Raw genomic sequence first — 12,510 nt, forward strand, 5'->3', positions numbered from 1 at the left:
ATCTGTCAATTAGAAATATTTAAACATGAAAGTCCCCAGGGGAGGCAGAGCTGAAAAAAAAAAAATGATCATTTCAGTATACCTCTGATAGGTAAGTTGGTATATTTTTCTGAAGGAATATGCAAATTTAAAGATCACGGATCTTCCAAATATTTATATTTCTTTGATATGGAATGCCAGTCTAAATATCAAGAAGCATCAAAGAGTCAAAAAATGTAATCAACATGTTGTGATTTTTCATGCAAGCAACAAAAAATTATAATCATGCTATTGATCACTAACAGCTTTGAAAACAAACTTTTATGTCTTAATGGCAAGAAATGCATAAGAAGAAGCTACAGGAAAATGAACCTAAGAAAGAAGCAAAAAAAGGAAGCCAAGAGAAAGAAAGATGTTAGAAGCAAGCACAGGCATTGTGAAAGCAGAGAAAAGAACCAGGTGCAAAATGAACCAGCTCTGTATTCCTGGGAAGACAAATGGCCTTAGCATGCATGTTCACATCCTGGGGAGAAATAAAGGTAGACAGTCACACTGAAAGTATGCTTATGCTGATGAATCGAGTCTAGCAGTCTCTGAGGATGAAGAAAGAAAGGGCACCAATTATATGAAGCCAAGCCACACTCACCTTAATAACCCTATGGATTATGTCAGGAAATGCCACAGTAAAGAGCTTACTGGGAAGCCAGAAAGATGAAGAACATTACGGCATACTAACACATATGTATGGAATTTAGAAAGATGGTAATGATAACCCTATGTGCAAAACAGAAAAAGAGACACAGATGTACAGACTTTTGGACTCTGTGGGGGAGGGCAAGGGTGGGATGTTTCAGAGAACAGCGTGTATATTATCTATAGGGAAACAGATCACCAGCCCAGGTGGGATGCATGAGACAAGTGCTCGGGCCTGGTGCACTGGGAAGACCCAGAGGAATTGGGTGGAGAGGGAGGTGGGAGGGGGGATCGGGATGGGGAATACATGTAACTCTATGGCTGATTCATGTCAATGTATGACAAAACCCACTGAAATGTTGTGAAGTAATTAGCCTCCAACTAATACAAATAAATGAAAAACAAAACAAAACAAACAAACAAACAAAAGCTTACTGGGGCTTCCTTGGTGGTCCAGGGGTTAAAAATCTGCCTTCCAATGCAGGGGACGTGGGTTTGATCCCTGGTCAGGGAACTAAGCTCCCTCACACTGCGGGGTAACTAAAGGCACACACTGCAACCAGGGAGCCCATGCCACAAAGAGAAGCTCTCCTGGACTGCAACAAAAGACGGAGCACAGCCAAATAAAGGAGGGGGGCTTACTATTGGTGCAACATGAGATCAAACAAGAGCTATAGCCTGTAAAACACATGCACAGCAGTGTAACAGAGTCAGTGACATCTTGGGGGCTGTTAACAGGATGCAGATTCCAGTATTTTCCCAAGTAAACGTCCATGAGGTGACCTTATCTTTTCCACATGTCTTGTGGAGATCCTCATGTTTTACATTGCCAATAATTTATTTTTCGGGCTTGGCTCAGATGGTAAAGAATCCACCTGCAATGCAGGAGACCTGGCTTTGACCCCTGGGGTGGGAAGATTCCACTGGAGAAGGGAATGGCTACCACTTCAATATTCTTGCCTGGAAAAACCCATGAACAGAGGAGCCCCTGGCAGGCTACGGTCCAAGGGGCCACCAAGAGTTGGACACGACTCAGCGACTAAGCACACAATTTGTTTTCCAAAGGCCAAACTCATCACAAATTCTTTTCTATCCCTACTCTAAGGAATAAAATTATGGGTCTGCCTCATTTTTGATAGATGTGCTTGTTACCTACAACTGCTCTTGGGATTCCATGCTGTATTTCAAATGGGCTATCTGAAAATACTGTTTACCTGTACGATAGATGGGATTTTGCACTGCTAGTTCAAAATTTACTTCTTTGGATTTGAGAAACACATTAATTCCCTCTTCTTCAGTAACAAAGGTCATTCGGGTGCCCATAACAATGACTGTAAATACTGGTCCATACTGAAAGAAAACACATAAGTACAGATCAGATTAGTGAGCATTTCCAATAGATAAGTTACAGGACATGGGTTATGCTTAAGACAGACTTCCTCAAGAACCCCAATACTGAGATTACAGTCAAGATAAAAACTATTAAGATTTGGTATAATGTATGTGTGCTCAGTCGCATCCGACTCTTTGTGGCCCTATGGACTATAACCTGCCAGGCTCCTCTGTCCATGGAATTTTCCAGGCAAGAATACTGGAGTGGCTTTCCATTTCCTAGTACTTAGTTATAAATTTTGATTGATGGAGTGAAATTTAATTATATAAATCCTAATTTATTCTGTCGTAATATTTAACCTTCTTTCTGATCGTATTTTTATTTGTTTGCACCTTCCATTCTGGCAGTAGCAAATAAAACTTAGAAATAATTGTTAGAAATTAGGTTAAACACTGTGATATTCCAACACTGTCTTCAAGATACCTGGAGGGTTATAAGCAACCTATGGCTGAACTTTGTTCAAGAAAAAGATAAACTGCTGACTGATTTCACCGTCAATCTCTGGTCACTCAATAATGTCTACAATACAAAGTTCTGTAATGTTCACTTTCTCCCTTTCCAAAATGACTCACCTGTTCACCCTGCCCAACCCTCTCCACTCAGAGAGTTCCTGCTTAGTAACTCACTGGGGAAAATGAGCACCCTCAGCTTCTCACCACCAGGGCAAAGAATTGTACCCATTTGTCCCCATTCTCCATGCTTCCCCTCAAGTTAACAGGTGGAGGTCCTGCCCCTGGGAAATGCCCAACCTCCTTCACTTGTGGTATGGATTCCACATTCTCTCTTTGTTCTTCATGGATACCTTCTCCCTCATACACCATCACTTGTGCCTTTTCTATCAGATGACTCCTAGGAGCCTCTAGGAGTCAAACATCCTCTAGCGCAGGGTTTGGCTTCAGGGAGTCCACAACTTTACTGGGAGAAAAAGATATCATTATTTTCACTGGCCTCTAACTATAATTTAACATTTGCCTCAATTATGAATGGAGGCAATAAGCCACAATCTTCCCTACAACTCTAACCTCAAAAGAGCTTACTGTTCCAATTGTACTTTTTTTAGATTTGGTGTCTATTTGGCATCCATTCCTCACAGGGTCACTTATATTAGCTACATTTTCTTTTTTCTTTTTCTATTCAAATGACACCTCTTAAATTCTCTTGAATGTTCTCTCAAATACATTTAAATAAGCAGAGGTAAAATACAAAGGGTTGACTAAGATGTATTTTTATTTTCTTAGAATACTCAAAATACTCTTTAAATACTCATTTAAACACAAACCAATCTCATACTTCAAAAGAAAAGTACAGGTAGCACAAATGGAAGAGAAGAGGAACCATTACATTAAAAATATTTTAATCGTTTTTAAGCCATACAAGTCCTTCAAATTCCACTAACAAAAAGTATTTTATAGCTTCTGCCCAAAATTTACAGAAGTCCCAAATTGATATGATTCTTTTGTCTTCTTGAGCTATGTTTTCTTATTCATGATGTGAAGCTTTGGAGGCTTCACTTTGTTGTTGTTGTTGTTGAGTTGCTAAGTCAAGTCCAACTCTTTTGCAACCCCAGAGACTGTAGCCCGCCAGGCTCCTCTGTCCATGGGACTGTCCAGGCAAGAATACTGGAGTGGGTAGCCATTTCCTTCTCCAGGGGATCTTCTCGACCCAGGGATCGAACTGGTGTCTCCTGCATTGGCAGGTAGATTCCTTACTACTGAGCCACCAGGGAAGCCCCCTGGCTGCACTACTGGGTAGAAATGGCCCTCTCAGAGCTAGCTGATAATTAGAGAGAGCAAAGGATTCCACCAACCAGGAACACGCCTCTCATATGGAAGTCAACCCATCTTGAGTCTATATTCCCAACTCTTTCCTGGTCTAAACTCTGACACACCAAGCCAATCTGATCTCTGCCCTAAATCATCCCAGAAAAAGTCACCGGGCATCTGGAGACCAACCCTAGAGCTTAAAGCCCCAGGAAACTCTTCAGGGTCGTCAGTCCTAAATTGTCCACCCTGCCTTGCCTTGCTTTCCCGAGGAAACTCCAACAGAGGCTGTGCATGGGGCTTTCTCTTGTTCCATCTTCTGCATCTTGACTGGCAAGAGTTCTTTCTGCCGTGGCCTTGCAGAGCACACAGTGACCCTTGTCTTGGACCCATGAGTATTATAACCTTCCTTCAAAGCCTCATTCTCATTTCCTCCCGTGGCCACACTGACTTTCCCGTACCACATTCAACAAGTGTATTTTTGGAACAACCACCCGTACTTTTATATCCTATTATAGTAAATTGATGCTTTCAAACTGTGGTGCTGGAGAAGATGCTTAAGAGTCCTCTGGACAGAAAGCAGGTCAAGCCAGTCAGTTCTTAAGGAAATCAACCCTGAATATTCATTGGAAGGACTGAATCTGAAGCTGCAGCGTCAATACTTTGGCCATCTGATGCGAAGAGCTGACTCATCGGAAAAGACCCTGATGCTGGGAAAGACTGAGGGCAGGAGGAGAAGGGGGTGACAGAGGACGAGGTGGTTGGCTGGCATCACTGACTCAATGGACATGAGTTTGAGCAAACTCCAGGAGATAGTGAAGGACAGGGAAGCCTGGCATGCTCCAATTCATGCGGTGGCAAAGTGTCGGACATGACTGGCAACTGAACAACAACAGTTAATATGAATATCTCAAAATACTGTTAGGCTCATGAGTACTTCAATATGAGTCATTTCCAGATCTGCATAAATTGGCATATGATCATTCCTGGAATATACTGTTGGATGCTATTAGGCAACTGTTGGCCTAATAGCTAATACCCCAAAATAGTGAAGCCTCATATCTTTCCATTAGTGATGCAGACATCCACGTTGTCTCCCACGTTCCCTACCTTCAATGGTTTATTACTCAATACTTAGAAGAAGATGAATCATTTCCATTGTTGAAGGTTTGCTCAAGTGAGAATTCTTAAGTTTCCATCAGGAAAGTGGCCTTTGGCAACATGTACAGGCACTCAGGGCCACATTATAGGTAATACTGTCCATCTCACTTGATAGTAAGTCCAAGTTCTAGTTTCTCAAGCCTAACATTTTAGAGTCACCTCAGACCCTTTTCATTCTTTCACACACCATGTTCCATTCACCAGGAAATCCTGCGGCTTCCGCCTTTAAGAGAGATCCAGTCACTTCTCAAACTTCCACTGCCATCACCACGGTACTAGCCACCAGGGTCTCAAACGTGAATTCTTGCCAAAACCTTCAAATTATTTTTTTTCTTTTAGTTTTATATTTTTACATTTAATGGAGTGCCCAAAGTGACTGTTTAAAATTTAAATCAGATCACATTACTCCTCTGCTCAAAACACAAAGTTTCCCACTTCACTCTAAGTTACAATGTTCTCTTAATGATCTGTAATAACCTATATGGGAAAAGAATTTAAAGAAGAATGAATATATGTATATGTATAACTGAATAACTCTGCCGCACACCTGAAACTAACACACATCAACTACACCCTAATGTGTGCGTGCGCACTTAATTGCTTCAGTCTTGTTCGATTCTTTGCGACCCTACAGACCATAGCCCAACAGACTCCTCCGTTCATGGGATTCCCCAGATAAGAATACTGGAGTGGGTTGCCATGCCCTCCTCCAGGGGATCTTCCTGACCCAGGGCTCAAACCCAAGTCTCTTAAGTCGGAGGTAGCATCTTTCTTTACCACTAGCACCATCTGGAAACCCTATAATCTAATATAAAATAAAAATTAAATAAAAAAATACACTGACATTTTGAATCAGATCATTTACTCCACGGATATACTTGCACACATAGAAATGACATTTGTTGCTACATTATTTATAATAGTGAAATATGGAAAGCAAACCATGTCAATCATTAGGTGACTAAGTGAACTATGACTCAGGAAATATTCTGCAGCTTTTAAAACAAATGCAAACAAGTGGTGCTGGGAAAACTGGTCAACCACTTGTAAAAGAAAGAAATTAGAACACGTTCTAACACCATACACAAAAATAAACTCAAAATGGATTAAAGATCTAAATGTAAGACCAGAAACCATAAAACTCCTAGAGGAGAACATAGGCAAAACACTCTCTGACATAATTCACAGCAGGATCCTCTATGACCCACCTCCCAGAATATTGGAAATAAAAGCAAAAATACACAAATGGGACCTAATGAAACTTAAAAGCTTTTGCACAACAAAGGAAACTATAAGTAAGGTGAAAAGACAGCCCTCAGATTGGGAGAAAATAATAGCAAATGAAGAAACAGACAAAGGATTAATCTCAAACATATACAGGCAACTCCTGAAGGTCAATTCCAGAAAAATAAATGACCCAATCAAAAAATGGGCCAAAGAACTAAACAGACATTTCTCCAAAGAAGACATACAGATGGCTAACAAACACATGAAAAGATGCTCAACATCACTCATTATCAGAGAAATGCAAATCAAAACCACAATGAGGTACCATTACACGCCAGTCAGGATGGCTGCTATCCAAAAGTCTACAAGCAATAAATGCTGGAGAGGGTGTGGAGAAAAGGGAACCCTCTTACACTGTTGGTGGGAATGCAAACTAGTACAGCCACTATGGAGAACAGTGTGGAGATTCCTTAAAAAACTGGAAATAGAACTACCATATGACCCAGCAATCCCACTGCTGGGCATACACACCGAGGAAACTAGATCTGAAAGAGACACACCCAATGTTCATCATCGCAGCACTGTTTATAATTGCCAGGACATGGAAGCAACCTAGATGCCCATCAGCAGACAAATGGATAAGGAAGCTATGGTACATATATACAATGGAATATTACTCAGCCATTAAAAAGAATTCATTTGAATCAGTTCTAATGAGATGGATGAAACTGGAGCCCACTATACAGAGTGAAGTAAGCCAGAAAGATAAAGACCAATACAGTATACTAACGCATATATATGGAATTTAAAAAGATGGTAACGATAACCCAATATGCAAAACAGAAAAAGAGACACAGATGTACAGAACAGACTTTTGGACTCTGTGGGAGAAGGCTAGGGTGGGATGTTTTGAGAGAACAGCATTGAAACAAGTTTACTATCAAGGGTGAAACAGGTCACCGGCCCAGGTTGGATGCATGAGACAAGTGCTCAGGGCTGGTGCACTGGGAAGACCCAGAAGGATGGGATGGGGAGGGAGGTGGGAGGGGGGATCGGGATGGGGAACACATGTAAATCCATGGCTGATTCATGTCAATGTATGGCAAAAACCACTACAATATTGTAAAGTAATTAGCCTCCAACTAATAAAAATGAATGAAAAAAAAAAAAGAAGATACTTAACCAGTGTAGTTCTCTGTATCCAGCAAAGGTATCTTAAAAGGATGAAAGTAAAATAAACAATCAACCCCCCCCCCCCCAAAAAAAAAAAAAAAAACAAATGCAGATGCCTTTGTGTCTGCGTAGGATGAAAGAAAAGAGAGGTAGATTACAAAAATCATATTTTTAAAGGCATCAGAGAGTTGGGGAAACAATAAGATCTAAATGGACTAAAACAACACTGAAAATAGGAGTGAACTGATTTAGTGACTAGGTCACTATTTATTTCCCAGGTAGCATCTGTGAATTCTGGGTATGGACCAGGTCAGGTCTGAAATAGGCACCTTTGAAAAACCTATAGGTAATAAGAAATTTAATGCTGAAACACTGAACACTTTTCCCCGAATATTAGGAAAAAGACAAGCTTATCTATGTACACCATTTTTATTCAACAGTCTATTAGAAGTTTCTCTTTATGTTGGAGAAGGGAATGGCTACCCACTCCAGTATTCTGGCCTGGAGAATTCCATGGACTCTATAGTCCATGGGGTCGCAAAGAGTTGGACATGACTGAGCGACTTTCACTTCACTTCACTTCTCTTTATGTAAGAAAAAGAAATAAAAGGCATAAAGATCAGAAAACAGGAAATAAACTTATCTGTTTGTAGGATATACTGTGTATGTCTAAAAATCTTAGGAAATCTACAAAATAACTACTGGAACTAATAAGTGAATTTGGCAAGATAAGAGAATACAAAACAAAAACAATTATATCTTCTATGTGCCAGAGTGATATCGCTGGAAAACAGAAGTGAAAACAATTTATGGACTTCACTGGGCATCCAGTGGTTAACACTCTGCACTTCTAAGGCAGGGGGTGCAGGTTTGATCCCTGGTCAGTGAACTAAGATCCCCATATGCCTGCTACACAGTGCAGCCAAGAGGGAAAAAAAAAAGTGAAAACAATCTACAATTTCTGCAATATCCTCAAGGTATCTACAATAGCCTCAAGAATATAAAATACTTCAGGAAAATAATTAACAATCACAGGCAAGACTCCCATCATCAGAAACGACAGAATATGCCTAAAAATATTATATAACAAATGGGAGATATGGCAGTTATAGAAGACAATATCATTAAAAAGTCAATTTTCCCTCAATTTTTCTATAGACTTAACAAACTTCCAATAATACTTCTATCAGTTTTTATTATTGATATTGGCAAGCCAATTCAAAATTTTATATTCAAATGCAAATAATCTTAAATGCCTTTCCATACTGTTCATGGGGTTCTCAAGGCAAGCATACTGAAGTGGGTTACCATTCCCTTCTCCAGCAGACCACATTTTGTCAGAACTGTCCCCCATGACCCGTAGGTTTATCTTGTGTGGCCCTACATGGCCTGCATGGCTCATAGTTTTATTGAGTTAGACAAGGCTGTGATCCAACTGATCAGTTGGGTTAGTTTTCTGTAATTGTAGTTTCCATTCTGTCTGCCATCTAATGGATAAGGATAAGAGGCTTGTGGAAGCTTTCTGATGGAAGAAACTGGCTGTGGGGGAATCTGGATCCTGCTCTGGTGGGTGGGGCCACACTTAGTAAATCTTTAATCCAATTGTTGATGGGTGGGGCTGTGTTCCCTCCCAGTTGTTTGGCCTAAAGCCAAACTATGGTAGGGTTAATGGAGACCTCCTTCAAAAGGACTTATGCTAGACTGCAGAATTCAGTGTCTGACTCCATAGCAGGCCACTGTCAACCCACGCCTCCGCTGGTGACTCCTGCACACGCACAGACAAGTCTGGTTCAGTCTCTAGTGAGGTCACTGCTCCTTTCTCCTGGGTCCGGGTGTGCACAAGGGTTTGTTTGTGCTGTCCAAGAGTATGTTTCCCTAGTCCTATAGAAGTTCTGTAATCAAATCCCACTGGCTTCCAAAGTCAAATGCTCTGGGGGTTCTCAGTCCCTCTCCAGATCCCCAGATGTTGGAAAACCTGTTACGGGCCCTAGAGCTTTCACAACAGTGTGAGAACTCCTTTGATAAAATTGTTCTCCAGTTTGTGGGTTGTCTACTCAGTGACTCTATGGTGGGGCACACACCCAGAGCCTCCCAGGTCTGCTGCAGCCAAAGCCCCTATCCCCGCAACAGGCCACTACTGACCAACGCCTCCACAGGAGACACCCAAACACTCAAAGGCAAGTCTGGCTCAGTCTCTTGTGGGGTCCCTGCATCCTGGTGCCCACAAGGTTTTGTTTGAGCCACAGTTAGAACTGGACATGGAACATCAACCGGTTCCAAATTGGGAAAGCATCAAGGCTGCATATTGTCACCCTGCTTATTTAACTTATATGCAGAGTACATCATGTGAAATTACCGACTGGATGAAGCACAAGTTGGAATTAAGATTCCTGGGAGAAATATCAATAACCTCAGATATGCAGATGATACCATCCTTATGACAGAAAGCAAAGAAGAACTAAAGAGCCTCTTGATGAAAGTGAAAGAGGAGAGTGAAAAAGCTGGCTAAAAACTCAACATTCAAAAAACGAAGATCATGGCATCCGATCCCACGACTTCATGGCAAAGAGATGGGGGAACAATGGAAACAGTGACAGACTTTATTTTCTTGGGCTCCAAAATCACTGCAGATGGTGACTGCAGCCATGAAATTAAAAGACGCTTGCTCCTTGGAAGAACAGTTATGACCAACCTAGACAGCATATTAAAAAGCAGAGACATTACTTTGCCAACAAAGGTCTGTCTAGTCAAAGCTATGGTTTTCCCAGTATTCATGTACAGATGTGAGAGTTGGACCATAAAGAAAGCTGAGCACCCAAGAATTGATGCCTTTGAACTGTGGTGTTGGAGAAGACTCTTGAGAGTCCCTTGGACTGAAAAGAGATCAAAGCATTCAATCCTACAGGAAATCAGTCCAGAATATTCATTGGAAGGACTGATGCTGAAGCTGACTCCAATACTTTGGCCACCTGATGCAAAGAACTGACTCATTGGAAAAGACCCTGATGCTGGGAAAGATTAAAGGCGGGAGGAGAAGGGGACCACAGAGGATGAGATGGTTGGATGGCATCACCGACTCGATGGACATGAGTTTGAGCAAGCTTGGGGAGTTGGTGATGGACAGAAAGCCTGGCATACTGCAGTTCATGGGGTCGCAACTGAGTGACTGAACTGAACTGAACTGAATCTTGAATGCTACATCAATGCCAAAATATTCAAACAATTTTCACTACCTGTTTTAAAGATTTACTATAAAACTGTAGTATTAGTGTTAACAAAGGAGTGAGCATTTAATCAATGGAATAGGATAGAAAGGCTAAACATAGATCTACACATGTATGGTCAATTAATCTTTGAAATGCTGCAAAAGGCAATTCAGTGAGGAAAGGAAAGTCCTTGAAGAAATAATACGGAAACAACTGGACATGGAGATGGAAAAAAAATGAAACTCATCCTTTCTGTACACGTTACAAAAAAATTAACTCTAAGTGGCTTTAGGACCTAAATGTAAAATACAAAGCTATAAACCTTTTACAAGAAAACAGAATAAACTTTGTGACCTTGCTTGACTTTCTGAGACAAGCTTTCAGAAACATTCCTAAAGACTTATCAAAATCATATATCTAAGGAAGGCTACAGAAGACAAAGACGTATTTCTTTAAAAGATAGTATTTTTCATCTATCAAACTAGCAAGAATTATGGTACCTAGTATGGGCCAGAATATGAGAGTCAGGAAATCTCCTACACTCAAAGGAAAAGAAAAAGGATTCTTACATAATTCTTTAATTGTTACATAATCCCTAGGTGCAACACAATAATATAAACAATTTAATGTCCTTTAGGTAGTCTCACATTTAGGTATTTATTCAGATGAAACAATCAGGTAAGTGCAAAAAGTACAAACAGTGCAAACACACAGGAACATACACACAAGACTGTTAATTGAAGCATTGTTTGAAATAAAGAAAAAAGTTAGCAGCAACCTATATACTATTTTTGAAAGATATATTTAAAAGTGATTTTAAAGACAAAAACATGTACAACAACAGTGATTACTAATATCCTTAGTGTGCAGTGAAAATGGACCTCACCATAATCAAATAACACCAGCCGAAAATACAGTGCCCACTCTATTTGTAAAAACCAAGTTTGCAAGCCATTTTTACAACTGCCTGGTGTTAATCTTGGTTTGGATACTCAACTTATTAAGTGTTTTCATAAATCGAAATTAATTATATTACACTTCTGTCTTCCCAATCATTGAATTTAGTTAATATATATATACACTTTGGATTTTTAATCTATGATGAAGTAACTAGCACTTTTAAATTAATTTCTACTTCCAAAAAGGTACTGACAAGCTGTCTTGTATTTCACAACTCATAAAAACCTATTTCTTTAGAAAAATCTTGCATAAGACAGTTGATTGTTAGTTAACTTACTCATAAATGGCTAGATCGTTTAACTGAGGGCAGTAGGTAGGTTCCCCACGTTCTAACATTGCATTTGAGATGTAACGAAAGAAAATAAAAAAGAATACATTATCTCTTCCGGAAACCCCATGTGCTCAGGCCACATACCTTGATTCTTGCTTTCTCTATAAATTCTAGAGGGGTTTTTCCAAACTCAAAACCAGCTCCAATCCAAGGAATCCAGCCCGATATGCACGGGGGTCTACGCAAGTTCTTCCACTGAAGAAATAATAAAACAGCAACACAACCTAAGATTATAATCACTGTTGGGGAAATGAATTCCATGTTTTTGTCTAGCACCTTCCTGAATCAGAGAAGGGCAAAGTCTTGCTTCTTCGCCCTGGAACAGGGCACTCACTGGACCTCCCAATTTTTCCGTTGTTACTTTTGCAGCTTGCTCGACTTCTTAACTGTAGCCTCTTTTCTCCGCCCCAATTTTTAGGTAACTTTTGCATCATCTCTTCCTCCCACGTCCACGTCTTTTTCAAGTCCTGGCTATCCCGGACAGAAGGCAGGGGTTGGATCCAGCAGGGGCGAGTGCAGAGGGTGGAGAAGGGAGCCCTGTTACTATGGACACCGGGGGAATGGTTCAGGGGCAGCTGGCTTACGGCTAATCAGAGAACTCGGCCGAAAGGGGCGGAGCCACGCGGA

General features: G+C 40.6%; 1 protein-coding gene across 3 annotated transcripts in view; it reads right to left on the reverse strand.

Moving 5' to 3' along the window:
• The window catches only part of LOC122429346 (24-hydroxycholesterol 7-alpha-hydroxylase), an 81,331-nt gene extending 68,839 nt beyond the window's left edge, over window positions 1-12,492 (reverse strand). Inside the window, exons 1-2 of one of the 3 annotated variants that reach the window (XM_043449573.1) lie at window positions 11,968-12,492; window positions 1,887-2,022 (exon numbers count right to left, since the gene is read on the reverse strand). In XM_043449573.1, the coding sequence (XP_043305508.1) occupies window positions 1,887-2,022; window positions 11,968-12,144 (313 nt within the window). In that variant the 5' untranslated portion in view covers window positions 12,145-12,492. The remainder of the gene's footprint in view (window positions 1-1,886; window positions 2,023-11,967) is intronic. The other 2 variants (XM_043449574.1, XM_043449576.1) reach the window with 2 other exon arrangements.
• Window positions 12,493-12,510: the final 18 nt, after the last annotated feature.

Source organism: Cervus canadensis, chromosome 28 (genome assembly GCF_019320065.1).
Source record: "Cervus canadensis isolate Bull #8, Minnesota chromosome 28, ASM1932006v1, whole genome shotgun sequence".
In the NCBI taxonomy this organism is placed as follows: Eukaryota; Metazoa; Chordata; class Mammalia; order Artiodactyla; family Cervidae; genus Cervus; species Cervus canadensis.